The 27,755-nt window shown below is 42.1% G+C and overlaps 2 protein-coding genes across 3 annotated transcripts in view; both read left to right on the top strand.

Annotated features, from left to right (window-relative positions):
• LOC141107673 (cytochrome P450 2G1-like) overlaps positions 1-27,755 on the top strand; it is a 190,392-nt gene that overhangs the window by 52,008 nt on the left and 110,629 nt on the right. The window lies entirely within an intron of this gene.
• On the top strand, positions 3,470-12,398 carry LOC141107337 (cytochrome P450 2A11-like). The gene is made up of 4 exons (XM_073598026.1): positions 3,470-3,566; positions 8,027-8,214; positions 8,529-8,670; positions 12,018-12,398. Exons 1-4 carry the CDS (start codon positions 3,470-3,472, stop codon positions 12,203-12,205), a joined length of 615 nt encoding a protein of 204 aa, XP_073454127.1. The 3' UTR covers positions 12,206-12,398.

The raw sequence follows: 27,755 nt of genomic DNA, 5'->3' as shown, positions 1-27,755 counted from the left end.
CCAAAAATCACCCCTTCTAGCACCAAACTTCTACCCCTCAAATCCCTCAAATTTCCCCTCTCCTAGTAAAAAATCCCCCCAAAACATTTTCCTCTCCTACCACAACTCCCCTTCCTCCTCTATCATATCACCCTTTCTAGCACAGACCCCCCAAATCCCCCCTCCTAGTACAACCCCCCATCTCCCTCCTAGCTCAAATCCTCCCCATCCCATTTCCCACCCAATTTCCCCTGCTAACACAAATCCCCCCACCAAAAAAAATGTCCCCTCCTAGCACAATTCCCCTCCCACCTCTACATGTGAGCTCTTCCAGCACAAACCCCCTCCCCCCAAAATCCCTCCTCCTAACACAACCCCCCCAATACAAATCCCCCTAAATCATCACTTCTGGAATACAGCCCCAAATTTCCCCTCCTAGAACAATTCTTACCATCTGTAGCCCGCCAATTTCCCCCTCCCAACACAAATCCCCTCCCCCCAATCTTCTTGTGGTGCCCCCCCCCCCCACCTCACATGATACCACAGTGCCCAGGGCAGCCACCCTTCCTGCCCACCCCTGTCCCGGCCCCACCAACCCTTACATCCCTAAAGGACACCTTAACAATGTAGGGGATGGTGGAAGTAAAACTTGAGCACAGCGAAGGACACCGGAGATTGCCAACACTGGAACGGTTCATTTCTGAAGTGACTTCAGCCAGTGATTCCTCTTCATTATAGCTGTGTTTGATGGAGTAGGAGTTAAAAGTATTCAATTTCTCCTTTGCAGAAGGATATTTTGTTAGAAATGCTACTTCTCTATTTTTTACACATGTTTTTCCTTTTCTACATCAAGCAAGGGCATGCTTTGCCAAATGCCCCCCAAAGGAGAATCTCCTTTTCCTTTACAATGCCAACTCTGTTTATTATGTACATAGAGAAATTTTAAAGTGTTACTAAACCCAGTAATATGAAAATAGTTCATATGCATATAAAATGTGCCGCGCAATGTAAACTCACATTTACATTGTAAAAGAATGCTTGTAAAGTGCTGTAATGCTGTGGTAGTGAAGGGGGGATAGGGTCACCTGAATCAGGCTCCAGCCTGATTGTCTGATGTGTGGGAAGCAGGAAGTGGTCATAGGATAGACTGAACGCTACGAAACCGGGGCTGCAGATCTGGGATTCAGGTGACCCTATTCCCCCCCCATCACTACCACAGCATTACAGCACTTTACAAGCATTCTTTTACATTGTAAATGTGAGTTGAATGTACTTTGAGCGTTTTTTTAAGATTAAACATTTCTCAGACGGTATCACACTATTGTATGCCTCTATTATTCTTTCTATGTGGCATATGCGAGGAGGCTTGTTGGAAGTGACCAGGAGAAACCAGTATCCTCTTAAAGCTGGGCTATTATCAGGTGCAGGAGGCACACATGGGAGTAAGTCACACATGTGCAAGTCACAAGCAAGTCTCAAGTCTTAACCTTCAAGTCACAAGCAAGTCCCAAGTTACTGTGGCGAAAAGCAAGCAAGTCAAGTCGAGTCCCTGCTAGAAGTCAAGTAAGTCAAGTCAAGTCATTTATTTTGGTCAAGTCACAAATTAAGTCAAAATACTGATCTACCCCATTTCCACCTTTAAATGAGTTAAAAGTCAGTTTTCAGGAAAGGTTTTGTTTTATTTTCAACATTAACAAAACTGCTTAGTGCTTTTTTCTTGGCATATTAAAGAAACACTTTGAATGCCCAAACAGCAGACAAGGAGCAGAACACTCAGCAATTAAATGGCCAACAAGCCTGAAAAAATGTAGTCCTTGCTGAGGGGGAAAATAACTAAGCTTAAAGTTTGAACTTGACACAATGCCAACATCTGGACACTTGAATGGTGATGAGAATAGCCACTTAAAATGCATTGCATTTGCAAAAAATTAAATTGGAAAGTACTTTCTCGCTCTGTTGTGAGCGATGGGGTCGCATTATCACCCCACCATGGCTGAACACATGTTCAACAGGTGCGCTTGATGCAGGGACTGACATAACTCTTACCGCTACCCTGAACAGCTCCAATGGCATTTGGCAAATGCTGATTGGCTCAGAGGCGGTGGTGGGCAGGGTGTGTATAATATTTTCAGGGGGGGGGGGGGTGTGCCAAGTCATTGCAAGTCAAATAGCCCAAGTCAAAGTCAAGTCGCAAGTCATTAGTGACTAGTCAAAGTCAAGTCGAGTCATTTATTTAATTTTGTCAAGCAAGTCACAAGTCCTCAAACAGGTGACTCAAGTCTGACTCAAGTCAAATCATGTGACTCAAGTCCCCCACCTCTGGCAGGAGGTGACCAGGGAGGAGTATCAGCACACAGCAGCCAGTATACTTATAGGAGACGTAAGGATGGTCCAGGATATCTTCTGAAAACATCTTTTAGCTTATTTTCTAAGCCCTTAAGGTGAGGGTACAACTGAAGGGGGAGGAGTGCACATTGTATGAAGACACCTTATCACTTTATATGGACTGTGTTGATTATTTTTATATCATTATGGACTGTGTGTGATTCACGGAGCACAAGCACTTTATATTATGATTGTATTATTTTATTGTAATTCACTGTTTTATGATACACATTTCATCCAGATTGCTTTCCAGCATAGGTTGTATTGATTGTTGGTTAGGAGTAGTGCGGCACATTTTATATACATATTTTTTTTTTCACATTGTGGGGAAGTGTGGGAAGTGCAGGCAGCTTTTTTAGTTTTTAGTCAACGGTAGCTTATAGATTTTGGCAGCTCACGAGGTTCCTCCCACATTGCCCACAGCTTATAAATCTTCTTTTTACATTAAAATATTGCCACTATATACCTTTTTAGATGATTTGTATACCACGGTTACATCATAAACTGCAGTTTCTTCAGTGCTGAGAGTTCGGGTAGGAGGAGATTTTCACTGCAGCCTTTATACACGCCCACATGTGTGATGTCAATTTTATGTGACCTGGCCAGCTCTGAGAACAAGAAACTGTTCTCTCCAGCATACAGTAAAAGACACAACTGAGCATGTGTAGGTTGGCTACTCTGCCTGTGTGTTATCTGGCCTTCCCCAGATAGACAGGGCAGGGAGGGGAGAATCTATGCATACAGGATCAAACAGCCTTTTTAAACAATGCAGAGAATTAACCCCTTAAGTTCCACAGTGACTATAACAAACATGCTATGCTGCATATACAGACTGATTTTACTGTTGTGGGTTTAGTAACACTTTAACCACATGCTGACCAGCCGCCGCAGTTATACTGCGGCAACATGGCTCGGCTGCGCGACTCGCCGTCATGGTACGTCGGTTACTGTACACTTAAAATGGAACTTCACATCAACATTGATTATTTTTAATCCTCATGCTGCTAGCATTAGTAAATAATTACGAAAGTGTATCATATTTACTTGTTTTTAAACTATTCTTTTTACTTTTTTTCAGTTACTTCCTGGTTTCTTGCCTAGGCAAATGTCATACATCCTAAAAGTCTTCAGGCTGGGAAGAGAGGAGGAGGGGTTTTCTCAGCTAGGCACACTCTCCTGCATGCTGGGATGGATTCCAGGAAGTAAATGCTACATTAATAATTTGCCCTTACTCAAGATGGCTACAGCCAGAAATGCTAGGGGTTTGCTGATTTCTCAACAAAATAAAGCATGGTGACTTGGATGGATGAGGGAGTTTGCTTTTAAATATTAACAATAATTAAAATAGTGTTTTTGGTTTGTGGTGCTCAGATGCAGTAAAGATCTGCTTTAACCACTTACCCACTGGGCACTTAAACCCCCTTCCTAACCAGACCAATTTTCAGCTTTTGGTGCTCTCACATTTTGAATGACAATTACTCAGTCATGCAACGCTGTACCCATATGACATTTTTGTCCCTTTTTTCACACAAATAGAGCTTTCTTTTAGTGGTATTTAATCACCGCTGGGTTTTTTATTTTTTGCTCTATAAAAGAAAAAAGACCAAAATTTGGTAAAAAAAAATGCATTTTTCTTCGTTTCTGTTATAAAATTTTGCAAATTAGTAATTTTTCTTCATAAATTTTGGCCAAAATTTATACTGCTACATATCTTTGGTAAAAATAACCCAAATCGGTGTATATTATTTGATCTTTGTGAAGTTATAGAGTACACGAGCTATGATGCCAATCTCTGAAAATTGATCACACCTGATGTACTGAGGCCTCTCATTTCTTGAAACACTAACAAGCCAGGAAAGTACAAATACCCCCCAAATGACCCCTTTTTGGAAAGTAGACATTCCAAGGTATTTAGTAAGAGCCATGGTTTGTTTTTTGAAGTTGTATTTTTTTCCCACAATTCTTTGCAAAATCAAGATTTTTTTTTAGCTTTTTTTTTTCACAAAATTGTTATATTAGCAGTTTATTTATCACAAACAGCATATGCATAGAAGAGAATATGAAAACACTGCGCTCTAATAGCAAAAATAAAATATATGTGAGCCAGCAGCTGCATACATTGTGACAAACGATAACTGGTAACTGGGAAAAAATGCAGCGCTAAGAAATATTGGGAAGTTAGGGTGTAGTGAAACAATTAAGTAAGAGATGCTGTACTGAACAGTAAACCATATGTGCAAAAACCATAAGTGAAGTGAAATGAACAAACACAGTATAAAGTGTCCACATATGGTAAATGGATGATTCCAAACTCAAATTAATAAGAGGAACTGGTATGGACCAAAAAATGATGTGAGACTGGAAATTAAAGTCAATGGTGCACGGTGTGGATCTGAGACTGTGAGTCAACAACGGGGTACAGAACTTCCGTAGCTGTAAACCAACATCTCGATATGGGGCATCAGAGTGAAAACATCAGGAAGTAAGATAGGATGGGTACTCTTACCAGATGACGTGGACTCCACTGTCGTATGACATGGAGTCAATGGTGCATGGAGCCAGACCTAGGCTGAAAACGATATCCGGAAATAAAATCTAAGCAGCGTAAGGAAGGGGCGATCTCCCCTTCCTTACGCTGCTTAGATTTTATTTCAATTGTGATCACTTTTATCCATTTTTTGTATGGTATTTTTAGAAATAAAAATCCCTGGTTTACCTGCACTATGCAGAAGCTTTTTATTTTTTATTTGCATATTATCCTGATGCAAGAAACTGCCTTCCAGTAGCCCTACTTCCATCACGGGGTCTGGATCAAATCTGTCCCCGGCTTCTCCTTGGAACACATCCTTGAGGTCTATTGGCTGATATCCAGTTGGCGGCCCTTCCTGATGTTTCTTCACCCCACCAGAGAAGTCGAGAAGTGAGACAGAGGTTCCACCATTCCGGATATCGTTTTCAGCCTAGGTTTGGCTCCATGCACCATTGACTCCATGTCATACGACAGTGGAGTCCACGTCATCTGGTAAGAGTACCCATCCTGTCTTACTTCCTGATGTTTTCATTCTGATGCCCCATATCGAGATGTTGGTTTACAGCTACGGAAGTTCTGTACCCTGTTGTTGACTCACAGTCTCAGATCCACACCGTGCACCATTGACTTTAATTTCCAGTCTCACATCATTTTTTGGTCCATACCAGTTCCTCTTATTAATTTGAGTTTGGAATCATCCATTTACCATATGTGGACACTTTATACTGTGTTTGTTCATTTCACTTCACTTATGTTTTTTGCACATATGCTTTACTGTTCAGTACAGCATCTCTTACTTAATTGTTTCACTACACCCCAACTTCCCAATATTTCTTAGCACTGCATTTTTTCCCAGCATATGCATAGCACAAATTACACCCCAAAACACATTCTACTACTCCTCCTGAGTATGGCGATACCACATGTGTGAGACTTTTACACAGCGTGGCCACATACAGAGGCCCAACATACAGAGAGCGCCATAAGGTGTTCTAGAAGCATAAATTACACATATAATTAATTGACCTCTTACACTTTTGAAGGCCCTGGAGCACCAGGACAATAGAAATGCCCCAAAATGTACCCAATTTTGGAAAGAAAACAACCCAACGTATAATCTATGAGGCATAATGAGTCTTTTGAACATGTCATTTTTTTCTACAAATTTTTGGAAAATGTGTAAAAAAGATGAAAACGCATTTTTTTTTTTTTTTACACAAAGTTGTCCATTTATACGATATTTCTAACACATAGCTTATATATATACCAAAAATGACACCCCAAAATAGATTTTCCTTCTCCTCCTGAGTACGGAGAGACTTTTACACAGCCTGGCCACATAAGAGGCCCAACATGCAGGGAGCACCATCATTTTCAAATCTAATTTGACTACCTATTACACTTTTGTGAGGCACTCTAGTGGCATGGATGTGGCATGGATGAGAACTGATGTGGCATGGATGAGCATGAATGGGAATGGAAGAGCCATGGATGGGGATGGCTGAGTATGGATGGGATGACTGAACATGAATTAGTATGGCTGAGTATGGCCGGGTACGGCTGGGTATGGCTGGGTATTGCTGAGTATGGCTGAGTATGGATGGGGGTGGATGGGATGGCTAAGCATGGATGGATGAATGAGTATTGCTGAGTATGGATGGATGGCTAAGCATGGATGAGTATTGCTGATTAGGGATGGATGGCTAAGCATTGATGGATGAGTATTGCTGAGTATGGATGGATGGATGAGTATTGATGAGTATAGATGGATGCGTGAGTATTCAGGGCCGTTTAAAGGAATTTTGGGGCCCCAAGCAAAATGGACATGGAGGCCCCCCCAACCCCCCCCCCCCGCATGCACGCAAAGCCCTCCTTACTACTCCCCCCATGTTCTTTTTAACCCCCCTCCCTACTGCGTACCGCGCGGCAGGAGATTCAGTTCTCTGTTGCCGGCCGGACTGAAAGGAAGTGAGCACTCAGTGTGTGCACTTCCTGTTCCTGTCAGTCCGGCCGAGAACAGGAAACTGAATCTCCTGAGTCCTGTAACGCCCGGACTGCAGGAGGAAGGAAGAGGAGCTCGGCCACACTACAGGCTGCAGCTTATAGGAAGCGGCCGGCAGCGCGGCTGGGGCCCCAGGCCAGCTCGGGGCCCCAAGCAATTGCTTGTTTTGCCTGTTGTGTTGCGACGGGCCTGTGAGTATTGCTGAGTATGGATGGATGGATGAGTATTGCTGAGTATGGATGGATGGATGAGCATGGATGAGTATTGCTGATTAGGGATGGATGGCTCAGCATGGATGACTATTGCTGATTAGGGATGGATGGATGAGCATGGATGAGTATTGCTGATTAGGGATGGATGGCTGAGCATGGATGAGTATTGCTGATTAGGGATGGACGGATGAGCATAGGTGGATGTTTGAGGCTGCAATGGGCACAAATTAGCGCTCTGGGCACTACAGATTCAGCCCACAGCGCTGCAGCACCCGATTCTAGCACCAGAGAGGCGAGAGAGGAACCGGACATGACGCCGGTTTGTTTACAAGTGATCGCTTCGTCATTTGACAGACCAATCACGTGGTAAACGCCCACTGTCAGCGGTCATTTACCATGATCCGTGATGCGCCGGATACTCCGGACCCAGTGGTCACGAATATTCCCAGTTGCATGCCCCAGGGGGTGCGCGGGAGCGCGATTCTGGGAGGACGTCATAGTATTCCCTCCCAGAGTTATCGAGCCGTGCTGTAGCCGTCATTCGGCTATGGCGCGGTTGTTAAGTGGTTAAGGGTCTATTCATAAAAAAATTGCATGCAAATCCCTTATCATCCGCACAGCCAGATCATTGGGCACTTGCAAATATCCCCCATAACGTGTCTAATATGTTTATTTGTAGGCTCCATCTAGTGACCATAATAGGGTATTTTCCAGATTGAGCTATTTAAAAAAAAAATGCATTATAGCCACTAGATGGAGCGTGGGATCATTGGAAATAAACATATTAGACATATTATTCATGACGGCTATGCAGAAGCTGAGACATTTGCACAGCAGTTTTCTTTTGATAAATAGATCTCTTATATTGCTGAAGCATTGTTTTTTGCTTTATATCTATATTTATCACATTTTTCACAGACAAAGTACTTTGGGAAATAAATCAGGTTATTGGCCAAAATCGCATCCCGAAAATTGAGGATCGGAGCAAAATGCCGTATACGGATGCTGTAATCCACGAAATCCAGAGATTCACTGATATTTTTCCAGCTAATGTTGCACGCTTACTGACGAAAGAGATCAACTTTAAGGGATATACCATTCCTAAGGTAGGGGGGATTTTTGCTCACTGTGAAAATATTTTTTTATAAAATGATTCTCTTTGATGTAGTCGGTTCCATTTCTTTCATGCCAACATAAATGCATTTCAAATCACTAACTTTGTTTGTAAAAAATAGAACAGTTATTGGTCTAAACACGAAATCATTTAGGGGATGTTATATATTGTATCTATCGGGTATTGTTTTACTCTGTCCTAAAATACACTGCATACAAGCCACTTAGTTGTCTAAATATTTTATATTCTGAAATGTATTAAGCCATCTCCTTCAAGGTCACTCTGTCTTTTTTTTGTATGTCTTAGGGTACAGATGTCTATCCATTACTATGTACTGTTCATCAAGACCCCAAGATGTTTACTACTCCCACTAAGTTCAATCCCAATCATTTCCTGGACAGTAATGGCTGCTTTAAGAAGAATGAAGCCTATATGCCATTCTCTGCAGGTACATGTACATGTACATGTAGGTTAACGTGCAACTATACTCAGAGTGGGAGTGGTCCTGTTTTTGGTATCCTCCTGGGTGACTCTTTGTTTTTGAAGTACCTGATTGATGTAATGACTGCTTTAAGGAGAACAAAGTATTTAAAGGATAAGTTCATCATGTTACTGTAGCACCGGCCCCTGCACCCCTCCCTCATTGTGACAGCAGGCCGGGGATCTGAAGGTCCAGCTTACAGTGCCGTACCTTCAGAGCCTGTGCCGTCATTGCGACCCACGGCCACTCATATAGCCAGAGGCCGCAAACCCAGAAAGAAGACTAAGGGAAGATATCGGCCATCCCAGCGGTGACATTGTGGCGCTGGAGGGCTTAGTTCTAACGTAAGTGTATTGCCTTGCAGGAAAAAATATATATATTTTTTTTACCACCTGTGGTTTAGTACCGCTTTAATGATGTTTAAAGTGAAAGAATAATAATAAAAAAAATCCTTTAAATATAGTGCCTGGGGGGTCCCCTTAGTCTGCCTGTAAAGTGGGGCATCTGTGCCATGTAAAGAAACTGCTACAGCAAAACTGACATATATAAAGAAAAAAAAATTAAATTGGTTTTCCCTGCAAGCTTTCTTTATTTTGTAAACAACGGCTTGGGGAGCCAGTCTGTATGATGAGGCCACAATTTAGTGCATTCGGAACAAGATTAGAGAAAAAATCTGGTGTTTCTTTGGCAGACTTTGGATGGAAATAACAAGTTTTTGCTCCACAGTGAGCAAGCCTTATGTGAAGAAGCCAAATTATAGTACACTCTAAACCCAAGTTCATGGGGGAACATGACTTCCAATGTGTTGTTTATCAGTGCCCCCCCATCTCTCTAGACTCATGTTACTCCCTTCCTATACCTCTGAACCAACATCAGAATCAAGTAATAGCTGTGCAACGTCAGGAAGCAAGTGGCTGACGCTGTGTTCAAATAATTCAGATGACTCCTCCATGCATAATGGTGGGTAGTGATGAGCCGAACACCCCCCAGTTCGGTTCATAGCAGAACATGCAAACAGGCAAAAAATTTGTTCGAACACGCGAACACCGTTAAAGTCTATGGGACACGAACATGAATAATCAAAAGTGCTAATTTTAAAGGCTTATAAGCAAGTTATTGTCAAAGAAAGTGTTTGGGGACCCTGGTCCTGCCCCAGGGGACATGTATCAATGCAAAAAAAAGTTTTAAAAACGGTTCTTTTTTCGGGAGCAGTGATTTTAATAATGCTTAAAGTGAAACAATAAAAGTGAAATATTCCTTTAAATTTTGTACCTGGGGGGTGTCTATAGTATGCCTGTAAAGTGACACATGTTCCCCATGTTTGCAACAGTCCCTACACAAAATGACATTTCTAAAGGAAAAAAAGTCATTTAAAACTACTTGCGGCTATAATGAATTGTCTCTCCCGGCAATGCACATAAAAGTTATTGAAAAAAACGGCATGGGATTCCCCCACAGTCCATTACCAGGCCTTTGGGTCTGGTATGAATTTTAAGGGGAACCCCGAACCAGAATAAAAAAAAATGGCATGGGGTCCCCTCAAAATCCATACCAGACCCTTATCGCAGCCTGGCAGGCTGTAGGAAAATAAGTGGGTGAGAGAGCGTCCCCCCTCCTGAACCATACCAGGCCACATGCCCTCAACATGGGGAGGGTGCTTTGGGGTAGCGACCCCCCCAAAGCACCTTGTCCCCATGTTGATGGGGACAAGGGCCTCATCCCCACAATACTTGCCCAGTGGTTCTGGGAGTCTGCGGGCGGGGGGCCTTATCAGAATTTGGAAGCCCCCTTTAACAAGGGGACCCCCAGATCCCGGCCTACCCCCCTGTGTGAAATGGTAATGGGGTACAAATGTACCCCTACCATTTCACAAAAAAAGTGTGAAAATGATAAAAATGATATGTCACAGCTTGGAGACAAGTCCTTTATTAAAGAATAAAAATGTCCCGGTGATGTAACCGGGTGACCCTGCCCCCTCTGACACTACGGGGAAGCCAAAGGGATGTCCTCGTGTGTCAGAGGGGGATGGGGTCACCTGGGGACGTGCAACGTGGCCCCGCCCTCAGTTGTAAAAGAACTGTCACCTGAGAGGACAGTCATTACGACGGGTGCCTTCCATGGAGGCGGACCGGTGGTGGCGTGTGGCTCTTTTTTTTTTTTTCGGTCCGTCGGAGCGAGAGAAGAAGAAGATGAATGGACTTTGTGGGACATTTTTATTTATTTATTTTTTAATAAACTTTAAAAAAAGTTTATTAACTTTTGCCCCAGATTTTACAATCTCCAATTTTAGTAAATCAACCCCAATGACGGCTTATGAAGAATAAAGCTTTTATGCCATTCTATGAAGGGACATACTGTATACATTTTAACCAGACACCACATTCATAGGTTAAAATAAAATTATACTTCAAAATGAGAGGGTTCCCGCTTTTTGTTATCCTTCTTGATGACCCTTTGTTTGTGAAGTATCTGGTCAATACAATGGCTGCTTTAAAAAAAATGATGCCTTTATGCCATTCTCTGCAGGTACATTTACATATTAACCAGACACTACATTCTTAGGTTAGGTGCAACTATACTCAAAATGAGAGGGGTCCTGTTTTTTGGTATCCTTCTTGATGACCCTTTGTGCAGTACCCAATTGATATTTCAAAGGATCTTTTGTAAATGTAACATCACCTATATTGCTACCTTTCTAGTTGCCGCACTTAATGCACTAGGGTGTTGTATTGCTATTGTTAATAGTAGCAGACATCACATTTTTGGGTTAAAGTACTCAAAATGGGTTTGGGGTTTATTCAAAAATGGTAACAATGCTTTTCAGAAGAGAAGTTGATTTGAAATACTTTATAAACTGCTTTACTTGCCCTAATACAGGCCCTCGCTTAGAAGCCCACTTTCCACAATATGATATTTAGAAGATTGGATGAAATGACTCAATCACTCTGGTCCTCTAACTTCACCTCTCAGCCCACTAACAAGGATTCAGTGCTTGCTTCAGAAGAACAGTCTCTTGGCAAAATTGCTGACAGATGATCTACTGTATATAGGAAATGTTTTTTGAGAGAAATATGAAGGCTGCTTTTGCTAAACCACTTTTTAAAAAGAAATGCAAATTGCCTGACTGTCTCAGGTCCCAACACTTTCTAGGTCATTTAGACAAAACAATTGTGACTAGAGTTTAAAAATGTCTTCTCTGTCTTGACAATAACAATAATAAATTAACTGTATTAAAAATGTTTGGAGGGGTTATTTTGCAAAAATGTATTCAATATAATGCAATATGTAACTTTTTTTGTTTGTTTTGTTTTTAGGAAAGAGAATGTGTGTTGGAGAAGCTCTGGCCCGTATGGAGCTGTTTCTTTACATAACAACTATCCTACAGAACTTCAAACTGACTTCTAAGTCTAAATTTACTGATGAAGACATCAAACCTACAATGACAGGATCCGCCAATGTCCCCCGATTTTATGAGATGTCTTTCATCTCTCGGGCCCTGTAGAATGTCACCTACCTCAAGGAACACATCCACCTTTTCTACAAGCCGCTCCCATAAAGAAGAACCATAATGCTGATTTGAGATTGCCTTCTTACCTTGCATCTTGGTGCTTGCTTTAAAGGGGAAACAGCACACTGATCAACAACAGTTCTGTTTCCCGCCAGGTAGCTTATATCTTTTATAATGATTATAATTTTGCTGAATTTAACAAACTGAACCTCCTTGCTACCCACGTACATCTGTTCATATCTTACAGCAGGCAGATCAGGAGCCTGATGTCCTGCAGATTTATGGAGTTGGAAAGGATGAGACACATTTTAAACTGTCACTGTATCAAAATATCGAAATTCCACTGCTGTTAGACAGCAAATGCTGCTGTTAGAATCAAAGGTTTACATTTTAAATGCAGCAACTTAAAATCGCCATTTTCATTTTTATCTACTTTAAGTCAGCCCTTTAGCAGTTTTACTGCTACAGGGCGGCAGCTGTGCGTAGGATAACGTGTGTATATATACGTGATCCCACACTTCCAGTAGGGGGCGCACATGTGCCGGGTACTCTGTCCTCTGTCACCTGACGATCGTCAGGCAGAAACACATAACTGCAATTTGCCTATGTAAAAAAGGCAGGTCTCCATTCTGACAAGAGGAAGGGATGGAGTGTGTGTCCCTGCAAAGCGGGGAATTAATTCCATCTTTTCCCCTGGTAAAAGTACCACACATAGTACAGTAAAAAAAGTGTCAAAAATAAAGAGACAGGAGGCAGTTTTTGACAATTAATTTATTATAAAAAAAAAAAAGAATGTCCCCCATTGTAGATCCAGCGTCAATCACGGCGCCCAAAAAACCCCCCTAAACTAGCCGTGACGAAGGCTAATCGCCGAATGCCTGCTCCGCCATGTGATAGTTCTTAAATAGGTAAGGGGCGGGGCCGCCTGGTGGCCCCGCCCCTTGTGACATCACCAATCCAGCAAGAACTGTCACATGGAGGAGCAGGCATTCAGCGATTACTTCGTCGCCGGCGAATCGTTTGTCATTTCGGGTGCAGCGGACGTCTTGAATGACAATGGATCTACATCGGGGGATGTTTTTTTTTTGTTTGTTTTTTTTTATAAATAAAGGAATTGTCAAAAACTGCCTCTTTTTTTATTTTTGATGCTTTTTTGGTGAACCATTCACATGGGGGGGCCGGGATCTGGGGGCCCCCTTGTTAAAGGGGACTTCCAGATTCCAATAAGCCCCCTGCCCACAGACCCCCACAACCTCCGCCCAGGGTTGTGGGGAAGAGGTCCTTGTCCCCATCAATAAGGTGCCCCAAAGCACCCCCCATGTTGACAGCATGTGGATTGGGGGGCCCATGCCGTTTCAAAAAAAAATTCTATTGCCGGCTAATTTTTTTTTTTCATTCAGCTATTAGCAGGGAAGCCAGCTAACAACAGATGAGTGATCCGTTGTTAAGGACAAGGCTGCTGGCTTCCTGGCGCTCCTTAACAACCTATTAACTGTGCGTGCAGCGAGCGAACATCCTGCTGAGCGCACAGAAAATGTGGGTGTTTGGCGAACGCCCAAACGGGCGATGTTTGGGCCGAACCTATACTCGGCCTGAACCATTCCCCTTCCCCTAATCACAGAATGATATTTGATGCAAGCCTGCTCTAAGGTTGTACATGCTTTGAAACCCCATACAGCATCTGCACCAATGTTTGTCTCTTATGATGCATCCATTGTTGCTTTAGGTGCAGTTTTATCACAAATTCACCAGGGAGGAGAACATCCTGTCACTTTTGTGAGAATTAGAGAACTGACCTTTTAACATGACATAACTCATTGCACTGTAACTCATCATTGCAGTAAATAAATTGTATGTTTTGTACACTTCAAACAAAGCTTCTTTAAAATAAAAAATAAAAAAGGGAGCTGTGTGATGCACTGAATCATGCATCACACAGGCCCCTAGCACAGCCGACAATGCAGAATGGCATGGTGAATCATCCATTGTCCTACAGAAATTCAGACTTGCTGAGCTATGACATGTTAAAAGATCAGTTCATATAGATCTAAAAACTACCAACATCCAGGTGCTACCAGCTTGCAATTAGGGGTATGTAGCCAAAGACATGAGTCGTGAAAGTCACTAATCCAGCTGTTAAGACTATTCCACTGGAAGCTGGGAAATGATAATCCAAAAAGAAACACACGAACCAGGGCGCTATATGAAAATTAGGTTTAATATTTCTGCAGTAAAGACACATGGTGGATGGGAGGCGTTTAATAGAGCACAAGATAAAGATTTGGATGTGATCACAGTTCAACAAGGACTTTATATTTGCACATTGTTTTTTATAGCACAAGTTGATTTGATGTTTTTTGCAAAAATTCATCTCAAATGGGACATTAATATATGAATTGCATGAATTTGTTGATTTAATCCCTACAGGTTTTGTTCTGTTTTTTGGAATAATCCAATTTATTGCACGGTATTGTTTATTCTATAGTTTTAGGTATAAAGGTATAAAGCACATACAAGTTAAGCATACATCTAGTTGAATATTGCCTACTTTATTTTATTTTTTTTTGGTTTAATTTATTAGTGTGGTTCACACTTAAAGGGGCATTTGTCATATTTTTAGCAGAGGGTTGGCACCTCTTACATTGAAAAAAAAAAAAGGGCGCTATATGGTTAGTGAACACAAGATGGTGCTGTCATGTATCGATACAACAGTTATAACTGTTGTATCGATACATGACAGCACCATCTTGTGGTCAATTTACATATAGTGCTCTGGTTTGTGTGTTTCTCATATAGAGCTAGGAGTCCCAGCAACATACTGTACTGCATTTGAGAGAAAGGAAGGTAAGCTATTTGCGACTTATACTGGAAGTAATGGGTATTTTACAGCACAACAGAACAGTTTAGGGGCAAAGTAAAGAGCTGGGTATGTTCTGATGGGAAGGGGGGATTGTAAACGACCATGTTGCAGTTTCCTGCATGAGCAGGGGGTGACTTTAAAGTGACCTTTCCTTTGCCCATGCAAAGTATGTTCTTCATGTAATTCACCTATCAGAAACATGGGGCCACAGGGATGATGATTATTAATTAGGGTATGAAGTTTGAAAGAAAATGATAAAAATGGGAGTAACTTATTACTGTGTGCATGCTTTGGCAGTTTAATGTACATGACATAATTTGTAAGGATGGATGTTTGTCCAAATCTATTAGGCCGAATTTACACTGTCCTGTGTACACTGCAGGGAGAGCTGTAGCATACACGTCTAAGTTGGTTTTCCTTTCCCTTTCACAGTAAACTGCAGCTTCATAGATGTGAACTAGCCACATAGAAAATAATAGATTTTCTACCTAAAATGTTTTTTGATTTTTTTCAGGACAGTGTTAATAGGACCTATTATACTGTTTAGTATAGAATTCTAGAATTCAAATTTCAGATGGAACGTTTGGTTGTTTTTTTTCAGTTGCTCAAAAAAAAATTAAAGGGAGAACCCAAAATGTAGTGTTGTGGCATTTGTACAAATGCTCCCAGAAGGCAATTTCTTCACTACAGAGGTTATTTCCAGTGACACCTGGGAGAAGTGCACATAATCTAGATGTGCAGCTGCAGCAGTCCTGTCTCTGGAATGACATGAAGGGAGTAATAAGCTGGATGCATAAAGCCTAATGTGCCCTCTGAGTGGGTGCCAATAACCCCTGGGAGAAAGAGAGTAACATTGGGGAGCTGGGTCCCAACATTGGGGTGCTCCCAAAAAGAGGAGAGAGGTATTATGGGAAGATGGCTTATCCCTGACCCCCTCCCCCCCCCTTTCTCTCCTTGCCAGCACAATAGCTTTATTCCAGTCTGTTTATCTCCTGTTTTAACTCCTTCCTTCCCATCATCTACATATACATTGATATATAACAGAATTACTTGATTAACTTTATCCACTTAAAGTAGTATTAAAGCAAAGTATTTATTATACTGCAGGTTACCAAATCTTAGATGGGTGGCTGCATTAGTTTTTAGGTTTTCTCTTTTATTTTCACCTGGTGATCCTGCTAGTAAGTCTGTTGTTTTTCAAAAGAACAAGCAGTCTTAAAGATGTAGCAGCTAGAGGATTGAATCAAACTATTTAACACTGGCAGAGGGGGTGGAGTCAGGGGCAGAGTCATGGGCGGCAAAATGAGGTTTCGCCTACGGTTTCAAAAATCCTTGCACCGGCCCTGTGTACACTATATGTGATTGGCAAAGTATGCCAACGCTACCACACTACCTGCAAAACAATCAGAATTCACTCTTACTAATTAAATTCATGTATATTGACCAGCCAGATCATGTAGAGAGAAATATATTACATTTTTTTGTTTTCTCTATGATGCTATGGAATGTAAGTTGGGAATCCTCATACAACAAAACAAAACAGAAATGCTGGAGGTCCTCTTAGTCCTTAATCCAAGCAGGAAAAGGGCTTGCCCCCCCCCAAACCATACCAGGCCACATTCTTGAATCAGGAAGGCCGGCAATTTGGATGCTCATGAATAAAAGTACTTTATTTGTTACATGGGTACACAGGTACAGGTTATATTCTGATGCATTTTGGCTATGGAGAGCACACATATTTGATTTAAAAACTGACTTCACTGCCCATGACATTGCAATCTTCCCCTCTGGCTCCACACCCAGCTCTGACTGTTTCCTCTCAGTCCTCTCTGGCATACCTCTCCAGTCCTCCTGACTGTACATGTCACTCACCAGCCCTCCTGGCTGCGACTGGTGGTTCCCTCCTGAAGACTTGCCTAGCAGTACTAGCTCCTGCTGTCCTCTCTTGCTCCTCCTGTTCTGAGCCTCCACGATTTCCTTGAGGGCTCCGTCCTGCACCCGAGCCCCAGCACCAAGGTCACCCCCCCCAGACTGGGGAGCTCCTTCAAAGGCCTCGACAGCCTAGTACTCCATTCTCAGTTCTTCCACCCGACAACTCCTCCCCAGCTGGGCTGACTCTGGATATTTCAAGGAGACCTGCCCCCTGCCAATCCTAATTGGGGATTGGTCCCTGAGACACCCCAGACAGCTCCACCTCTCTTCCCCTCCTCTTCTTCTAGAGGATTCTAGAAGAAAGAGGAAGGTGACAGTGAAGTTATGCTGTCTGCAATTCATCAGCTGCTGCTCTGAGCCACTCCCAGCCCACACAAACCAAAAACAAACAGGCCTAGCTTCCAGCTTGGCCTGCTTACATTTGCCTGCCCTACCAAAAAAAATCATAACCTCTAGCACCTATCTATGTAGAGGGTGCTACACTTGTTACATTAGTTGGAATAATGTAAAACATGTTCTAAATGTTCATGATATGTCTTTTATATGCCTGTTGTGTCTCTTCTTTCTCCATGTGTTTTTAATTGATTTGATTTGTTTCTAATTAGGATATACCTGCCTCTCTTTCGAGGGCTTGTTTTGCTATAAATATCAGTTTTTAAATCAAATATATGTGCTTTGATGAAGGCTCCATAGCCGAAGCGTGTCACCATCTAGCCTGTACCTGTGTACCAATGTAACAAATAAAGTACTTTTATTCAAGAGCATCCAAGTTGCCAGCCTTCCTGATTGAAGAATTTTACCTATGGGACCTGAACGCCCTGGCTAGAGCACCGGATCACAGTTCATGGACTTCCACATTAGCAGTAGAGCTGGGGTAACAATTCGTTTTTTTCTTATACCAGGCCACATGCCCTCAACATTGGGGGTGGGGGATGTGGGTGTGGGGCTGTTGATAAGAACAGGGCCCTCCTCCCCACAACCCTGGCAGGGTGATTGTGTGGGTTTCTAGGAAGGCGGCTTATAGGAGTCTGAAAGGTCCTTTAAAAATAAGGGGTCCCCAGATACTGCCCCCCCACATGAATGATATTGTTGCTCCTACTCATTAATCCCCCCCATACTGCTCCCCCACACTTATTAACACAAAAATATTGAACCTAGAAATAAAGACACCCAAAAACATTTAACAAGTCCTTTGAAAAAAAATGAAAAATTCCCTCATTGTAAATTTATCATTAATCTTGACGTCCGTCATGCACCATTGTCAAAATCGGTGCACGCAATCAGTCCAGACAGTACTGCTCTGTATCTGTACTGACTCCCTTTATTTTTGTTGGTGCTGTTGGTGCAATATAAATTCCATAAAATAATAATGTAATAGAAATAGGGTATTTACAAAAACTTTCGAACCTTAAAGACCCCTCATGTTCTTGGACAATCACCATCTACCTTGACACATACCATGGTGATTGGATTGAGGAGACTGAATTACCTGTTCGGCTATAAATGCTGGGGTATGTTCCTGACACTTATTAATAACCCAAGAAGCCACTTGAATCAAAGTCAAAATGTCTTCAACATTACAAAACATGACTTGCTGAATGTAGTTTACTACTAGCCATACCATGACCTGGACTAAATAAAAGCTTTCACAGGCATACAGGTTTGTTCTAGCAAGTAGAAAAAAAGTAGTCAAACAACATAAAATCATACAACTTTCATCAAAGTGTTGAAAATAACTAACTATTTCTGGAGTCTCGTTGACATCTAAAAGATTGTACATGGCTCTAGGGTCATACGGACAGGTCTCTGACCTCTGCAAGATAGTGAGCGTCCAAACCCAGCACTAATCACGAGAACTCAGCATGATTTGGCAATTATATAAACTGCCATTACCTTTTGACTCTTACAAAGAACATAAGTCAAAGGAGATATACAGTATAATAGGGCTTAGAACTGTATTCAATAACACAAAAGGTGAGGGCATAATAACTCCATAGCACAAGCTACAGAAGAGTTTTAGTTAGTTTTTTTCAGCCAGGACAATTGAGGCTCATGTTTGCTCTGTACCAGTAGACTTTGCATGTTGCTTTTGTTGCAACAAATAAATAAAAGTTTTAGAGCTAAAAGTAAGAATGGTGCCATCCCTGCCTCCTGGCACTCTGCAGAGCCCCCCAAGATTTCAGAGAGTTAATAAAGTGGCAGAAATGGAACAGCTTATCAGTATTGCACACGAGACACCCTCTAAATACAGAAAAACCTGGGCTTGTTGGCACCATTTTACTGAATCTGCACAATATACTCAATTACCTGTGTCCTCAGGTGGATGGCCAGTCCTGACTTGCTGTGCAAGAAATCAGGTTCACGGATACTCACGATCCTAGGGAGAGGCACCGGGACTGGGTTGATCGCCCGGCTTCTTCTTCCTCCTCGCTCTGTCTTTAAGTCCGGGTTCGCACTAGCTGCGGCCGCGGCTCGCAGCAGGGGGTCCAGTGGGCTCCCTGTTCCTTGTTAAAGGTGGGAATCAGGTGCAAATTTTTGCCTGAATTTGGACCTGAAACACTTTTCCAGTGCAGACTGCGGTCGCCCCGGAGGTGCGTGAACCGACTCCTTTGAGAGCTGGTCACACTCTCCTGTCGTGCATCTCTCTATTATGAAGTTCCTACTCTTTCTCTTATATGTTCTCACTCGCATTTTTTGGTCTGCCACCATTTCCCTACACTTCACATCTTGATGATAGCCAATAGGATAACAGGCTATATTAATGTCACTAAATTTCTCTGACTTCTGTTTGTCTATATTGATCTATGTTAGATTATTTGAACAATATTGCATTTACATGTATCTAACCTAATTACTATACTACATTTGGGCGCACAACATTCAATTCCTGTAATACCATCCATACTTGTCTTGTATTGTTTTACAAAACTGTATCACCCTCTAGTGCTAGAAGTGTAGATAAGAAATACAAAATACCTCAAGAATGGGATTTTTAAGGCGATTATAGAAAATGGAGATTGTATTTTCTTAAAAAGATTGAAAATTTATTGATACAATTTTAAACATGATAAAAGCATTTCCCAAAGAAGAAACCCAAGAAAAAATCCAGAAAAAACACAAAACACAATGTATTATGTATCATAATACAGATGGTATCACAAATGGCATCACCCCACTACATATGAAATACCATCCACGCCACTTTGATGAGGTATATCACAGGGACCCTACTGGTTTAATATTCTATGGGATTGACCTCATCAAAGATCATTGGAGAGGAGGAAACAAAACTACTTTAATATCTCAAAATGAAACAGCCTGGATCTATCAGCTGGGGTCCCTTGCCCCCCAAGGGCCTCATCATAGACATAGATCTTAACTGTTTTATAGCTAACCCTTGACTTCAATATATTGTAGTATGGTTTTTAGCTCAGAGATATGCAAACACTTTTTCAAATTTCCCCCATAACAACTATATCACCTGGTTGCTGCCCCTAAACTGGGGGTTCTGGTTCATTTATACTAATTGGGGGCTGTTGAGGGCTTCTTATCTATGTGAGGGACTGGAGGCCAACCCCTCATCCCTCAGATACTGTCTAGGATGGGACTTACCCCACTATCCGAGTTTATGGTACCGCACACCATGGCTATATAGGTTTGCTGGCCATTTGGTCCATGCTATACCCCTCATGGGTATGGGTGAGTGGGTATCCTCAGCCTTACTCCCTTATGTTAGGGGTTTGGGATTTAACAGAGGGCCCTTCACCTTGTCCCCATCAACATGGAGACAAGGTGTTTTGGGGGGCTACCCCAAAGCACCCTCCCAATGTTGAGGACATGTGGCCTGGTACGGTTCAGGTGGGGGGGCGCTCTCTCATCCCCCCTCTTTTCCTGCGGCCTGCCAGGTTGCGTGCTCGGATAAGGGTCTGGTATGGATTTTTGGGGGGACCCCACGCCATTTTTTTTTAAATTTTGTTCGGGGTTCCCCTTAAAATCCATACCAGACCTGAAGGGTCTGGTATAGATTTTGAGGGGGACCCCACACCATTTTTTTTTTAAATTTTGGTCGGGGTTCCCCTTAATATCCATACCATATCTGAAGGGCCTGGTATGGAATTTAGGGGGACCCCCCACGTCATTTTTTTTTAAAATTTTGGTTCGGGGTTCCCCTGTGGGGAATTCCCATGCTGTTTTTATCAAAGAACTTTTTTGTGTATTGTCGGACCGGCAATTCATTAATAGCCGCGAGTAGTTTTAAATGACTTTTTTTCCTTTAAAATATCATTTTGCTGTCAGACTGTTCTAAATACGGGAAACATGCGCCCCTTTACAGGCATACTATAGACACCCCCCAGGTACGAAATTTAAAGGAATATTACACTTTTATTGTTTCACTTTAAGCATTATTAAAATCACTGCTCCCGAAAAAACGTCAGTTTTTAAAACTTTTTTTTGCATTGATCCATGTACCCTGGGGCAGGACCCAGGTTCCCAAACACTTTTTATGACAATAACTTGCATATAAGCCTTTAATATTAGCACTTTTGATTATTCATGTTCGTGTCCCATAGACTTTAACGGTGTTCGCGTGTTCAAACGAATTTTTTGCATGTTCTGGTGCGAACCGAACAGGGGGGTGTTTGGCTCATCTCTATCTGGGACATATTTATTCATGCAATTTTATTTTCACTGTTGGTGACTATTTATCCTCTGGAGGATTGGTGCCTTACTCAGAGGACTTTTATTACTTACCTACTGGTGTAGGAGAGCTTTATTAATCTTCACATTATTACTGGGCTCTTTCATTAAATGTTCAGCCACTAAAGAGTGATCTGCCAGATCACCCTTTGGCACATAGGTAGCGCCACTCACCCCTTTCACTTTTAATTTACCATCCATGAGATGGATGAATGATGTTAAGCAGTGGGAATATCCAATGCGTTTCGATAATATGTATGAAAATATAATCTTTTTCAGGGACTGATGCCACTTCTGAAAGTACAGATTAAAATATGAATACACATTGAAATCCTCATAAATAAATATGGGACATAAGAAACGTTTTAAATATTTGCAAAATACAAAACTTACATATCATTATATTATTGGAAGGGGCGTTCAATCCAACACTGATGATCATCCTTCAAGTCTGCAGAGAATACGTCTTTCATCACATATGAGGGTCATTGAATACATCCCAACAAGGCACCAAAGAAACATGGAACAGGGGGAGACCCAACATTTTCCAATTGGAAAAACTGGGAAAGAAAGAAAAACATACAGATTACCACAACTCCCTTTTTCTTTGGGAATCGCTTTGGGATCCCACTGCATACAGTCAGGTCCATAAATATTGGGACAATGACACAATTCTAATCTTTTTGGCTAATGGATTTGAAATGAAACGAACAAGATGTGCTTTAACTGCAGACTTTCAGCTTTAATTTGAGGGTATTTACATCCAAATCATATACAAACTGTTTTAATTCCTACACCGTTCACCTGATTTGGAAGTAAATACCCTCAAATTAAAGCTGAAAGTCTGCAGTTAAAGCACGTCTTGTTCTTTTCATTTCAAATCCATTGTGGTGGTGTATTGAGCCAAAAAGATTAGAAATGTGTCGATGTCCCAATATTTATGGACCTGACTGTATATCTGAACAGCCTCCGTAGAAAGCCATGTTATTTCAATTGTCAGGAGATTCCATTTATTCTGGAACGCATCAGTGTGAACTAGGGCTTAAGGAAATTGTTTAATAAACAATTATTTATTACATAAAAGTAGTTCTTATACAATATTTGGACATTTTGCTCCCATACAAGCAGGGCAGGTGCAAGGATTTTTGCTGCATTTGGAGCCATCTGCCTGCTCAGTGGGATCAGTGGACAGACCAGGGGGATTGGAGCCAGAGTCCGCCCCATGCGAAAGTGGACAAATAGTACATCTCATTATACATCACATCTAGTAGATGGACTATTGTGGCGCAGAATGGGACAGGTGCTGTGTATCCTATGTAATCTATCGAGCCATAGAACACCTCCTAGAGCAGGGACAGCCCAGAGCCTACACATGTAAAGGGATGCTAGGGATACGGTTGCCACCCGTCTGGGTTTTTGAATTCTGTGTCCAGCTGAGACCTGGACACATCAGTGGCAGCCCCTCAGCACCAATCCTCCTCTCCCCTACTGTCAGCTTCCAGTGCTTTTAATTATATGGGAAAAGGGGGGGGGGGGCGCTTTAACTCACTGCAAGTGAGAGTAAACTACCATGTATGATGTTCACTTATAGGTAGGTAGCTGAGGGGGTAGGGAGGTAAATTCCTGTATAACTGGTTGAGGTCCCCCTTATCACCCCCCAACAATCTTTGCTAGGGGTCTTCTATAACTGGAAGGGGACAGGTAATTCTTGTATTCTTGGATTGGGGTGCCTTCTTATCAACCCCTACGGTCCTCCAAGCTGGGGGCCTCCTTAAACTGAAGGGGGGTTCCTATGTTCTTGGATCGGGGCCCCTCTTATCACTCCCCCATGCAGTCCTTTCAGCTGGGGGTCTTCGTTAACTGGAGGGGGTTTCCTATGTTTCTGGATGGGGGTCACCTCTTATCACCCCCCTGCAGTCCTCCTAGCTGGGGGTCTTCTTTAACTGGAGGGGTTCCTATGTTCCTGGATGGGGATCCCCTCTTATCACCCCCCCCAAGTCCACCCAGCTGGGGGTCTTCTTTAACTGGAGGGGGTTCCTATGTTCCTTGATGGGGATCCCCTCTTATCACCGCCCCCCCACCCCACAGTCCTCCCACCTGGGGGTCTTCTTTTTCTGGATGGGGGAGGGAAGAGAGTTCCTGTATTCCTGGATGAGGGTCCCCTCTTATCACCACTTTCAGTCCTCCTAGCTGGGGGTCTTCCTTATCTAGAGGGGGGAGGCAGGAAAATTACATTGACCAAATAGGGATATGGCCATATCGATCAATGACATCACATGGAAGATCCCACTTTTTTAAAATATTTAACAGAGGGGACTGAAAGATGTCAGCATTAGTGAGTGACAGGAGCAAATTTTGTCTGTGGTCAGTGGGATTCTTTTGTTTCAGCTGATCAGTGGCTATCATTTATTATAACTGATGTGGATCTGCATAGTTGGACAACATGATTGATGATGGATGTGCATCGCTGAATGTTTTTGAGATGTTTTTTATTTTTGGTGAAGGTTTTGTCAAAATGTGTGGTGTCATTGTTTACTGTTTTCATTTTCTTTTATGAATGAGTGGGGGTAAATTCACATGAGGCCGAGGTATCTGGGGGCCCTTGCTCTCTATGGCATTAAGGACCCACCCAGTACCAGAGGAACAGTATATGGACCTGTGACATCAAGTAACTGGGCAAATATTGCTGTAAATGCTGCTGTAGTGTATTAAAATATGTACCGTATGTACAGTATATACATGTATGTGTATGTGTGTTTGTGCAAGATTTGAGGGGACTCAAAGTGGGTAGAAAGCTAGAAATGGAGAGGAAGGTGAAGGTGGGCTTTAAGAACTAATTATCCTTATTTGATAATTGTCAAATTTGACTGTGTACAAGTTGTAGCAATGAAATGAAGCTATTAATACCACCAAGTTCAATTCAGGTGATGGGTTTGTTTTTATTGTATTTTCTTGTAATGTTCCCATTTACAGATTGAACTTTGAAATAATAAGAAACTATTTGTTCAGCAGTCACTGATTGCCAGCACTGTATATAAAAGAATGAACTAAAGTAATTTGATTACTTCTGCTGTGTGAAAAATGGAGGTCTCATGGTTGTCAACAATGCTTTTGGCTTTGACCATCTTCTGTATGTTCATGTATTCTTCATGGAAGGCAATGTATAGAAGAGGTAACCTACCTCCTGGGCCTACACCTCTTCCTGTCATTGGGAGTGTTCTACAGATTAAGCGAGGAAAGCTGGCCAGATCTTTAATGGAGGTCAGTGCTTATGTATTTTGAACCTTTTGAACCACCACTGGATACATGTGCATAAACCCAGAGGATTGCAAATATATTCACACATGCGTGCTTATTGTGTGGGAGCACATGGGTCCCTGAAAGTGTGAATTTGGACACATCTGCACTTGCCCTATGCCCAGTATTTATCCCTATGACATGTAACATGTGGCTATGATAGACAGTAATCCCATGCTTGGGAGATTTTCCGCCTCCTAGCTGGAACCCATAAAATAACTTTTTTTAGGCCTGGCACATTTGCTCCATAGTCTTTGGAGACCGATTTAAATATGATGACAAAGTCTACAGTATTCTCTTAGGTATACTTAATGTAATGGCAAGGGATATGAGCAGCACCTTTGGCCAGGTAGGTGGAATTAAATTTTTAGTTTTACATTGTACAAGCATTGTATTGGTAAATAACTATGAAAACATACCTTGCTCTGAACCATTTATTTGTCTTGTAACAAGGCGTTTATGAATAAGAGTGACAACTAAGGATGAGCTGAACACCCCCCCCCCCCCCGGTTTGGTTCACACCAGAACTTGCAAACAGGCAAAAAATTCAGACGAACACAGGAACTCCGTTTTTCTTGTTAGTGTCCCATAGACTTTAAAGGTGTTCCGCGGCTTTTTGAATTTGCCGCGAACATCGCATAATGTTTGCTGTTCGGCGAACAACGTTTTGCCCTATAAACGAAAAAAGACCAACAATTAAAAAAAAAAACATTTCTTTTACTTTCTGCTATAATACATATCCAAAAAATATATAAAAAACTAATTTATTCATCAGTTTATGCCACTATATATTCTTCTACATATTTATGGTAAAAAAAACAATTACAATAGATATATATTGATTGGTTTGTGCAAAAGTTTTCCCGTCTACAAACTACGGGATAGATTTAGGGACTTTTATTTATTTTTTTATTATTTTTACTGGTAATGACAGCGATATGCAATTTTTAGCGGGACTGAGACATTGTGGCGGACAAATCTGACCCCAAATTACACTTTTGGGGAACAGTGACATTATTACATTGATCAATGCTATAAAAATGCACTGATCAATGTAAAAATGACACTGGCAGGGAAGGCATTAACTCTAGGGGGCGCTCAAGAGGTTAAGTGTGTTCCCTAGGTGTGTTCTAACTGTAGGGGGAATGGACTTACTAGAACATGACAGAGATCACTGTTCCTGATGACCGGGAACAGTAGATCTCTGTCATGTGATCTGACAGAACAGGGAATCGCCTTTCCCCATTCGAACAGAAAAAAAACAGATAAGTAATTTTCTCCAGCATACCAGTTAATGTTTAGAGTGTCTGCAAGCCATAATTTCAACCCAATGGGCCCTGCCACCCATCTGGTATAAGCCTCTTGAAGACCTTACATCGATTACCAGATCCATCACCATCTGCTGGGAAGAATGCAGTCACCCAATGTGTTGGGTCAGGTATCTCTGTGATGGTTAAAACTCTTGTCAGATTTTGTATTTCTTTGCCATATACAGTATGTCCCATTGGATAGATATCACTTCACTTCTTCTCCTGTATATACAGTATCTCACAAAAGTGAATACACCCCTCACATTTTTGTAAATATTTTATTATATCTTTTCATGTGACAATACTAAAGGAATGACACTTTGCTACAGTGTAAAGTAGTGAGTGTACAGCATGTATAACAGTGTAAATGTTCTGTCCGCTCAAAATAACTCAACACATAGCCATTAATGTCTAAACCGCTGGCAACAAAAGTGAGTACCCCCCTTATTTCCAAATTGGGCCCAAAGTGTCAATATTTTGCGTGGCCACCATTTTTTTCCAGCAGTGCCTTAACCCACTTGGGCATGGAGTTCACCAGAGCTTCACAGATTGCCACTGGAGTCCTCTTCCACTTCTCCATGACCACATCACAGAGCTGGTGGATGTTAGAGGCCTTGCGCTCCTCCACCTTCCATTTGAGGATGCCCCACAGATGCTCAATAGGGTTTAGGTCTGGAGACATGCTTGGCCAGTCCATCACTTTTACCCTCAACTTATTTAGCAAGACAGTGGTCGTATTAGAGGTGTGTTTGGGGTCTTTATCATATTGGAATATTGCCCTGCGGCCCAATCTCTGAAGGGAAGGGATTATGCTCTGCTTCAGTATGTCACAGTACATGTTGGCATTCATGGTTCCCTCAATGAACTGTAGCTCCCCAGTGACGGCAGCCCCAGACCATGACACTCCCACCACCATGCTTGACTGTAGGCAAGACACACTTGTCTTTGTACTCCTCACTAGGGATGAGCCGAACACCCCCCGGTTCGGTTCGCACCAGAACCTGCAAACGGACCAAAAGTTTTACATTTTAAAGGCTAATATGCAACTTATTGTCATAAAAAAGGAGTTGGGGACTCGGGTCCTGCCCCAGGGGACATGTATCAATGCAAAAAAAAGTTTTAAAAACTGACGTTTTTTCAGGAGCAGTGATTTTAATGATGCTTAAAGTGAAAAAAAAAAGTGGAATATTCCTTTAAATATTGTACCTGGGGGGTGTCTATAGTATGCCTGTAAAATGGTGCGTGTTTCCCCGTGCTTAGAACAGTCCCTGCACAAAATGAAATTTTTAAAGGAATAAAAGTCATTTAAAACTGCTTGCAGCTTTAATGTAATGTCGGGTCCCGGCACTATGGATGAAAATCAGTGAGACAAACGGCATGGGTACTCCCCACCTCCCAGTCCATTACCAGGCCCTTTGGGTCTTGTATGGATATTAAGGGGAACCCC

This window comes from Aquarana catesbeiana, linkage group LG09 (assembly GCF_042186555.1).
Source record: "Aquarana catesbeiana isolate 2022-GZ linkage group LG09, ASM4218655v1, whole genome shotgun sequence".
In the NCBI taxonomy this organism is placed as follows: domain Eukaryota; kingdom Metazoa; phylum Chordata; class Amphibia; order Anura; family Ranidae; genus Aquarana; species Aquarana catesbeiana.
The sequence above is the reverse complement of the archived record's forward strand: the minus strand, read 5'-3'. Positions and strand labels throughout refer to the sequence as shown.

What these genes read in the sequence shown, in the direction of transcription:
- LOC141107337 (XM_073598026.1), top strand. Translation starts at nt 3,470, where the DNA reads ATGTCATACATCCTAAAAGTCTTCAGGCTGGGAAGAGAGGAGGAGGGG. An exon ending in GCTGGGATGGATTCCAGGAA is followed by an intron (nt 3,567 to 8,026) that starts GTAAATGCTACA and finishes CATTTTTCACAG; the next exon opens with ACAAAGTACTTTGGGAAATA. An exon ending in CTATATGCCATTCTCTGCAG is followed by an intron (nt 8,671 to 12,017) that starts GTACATGTACAT and finishes TTTTGTTTTTAG; the next exon opens with GAAAGAGAATGTGTGTTGGA.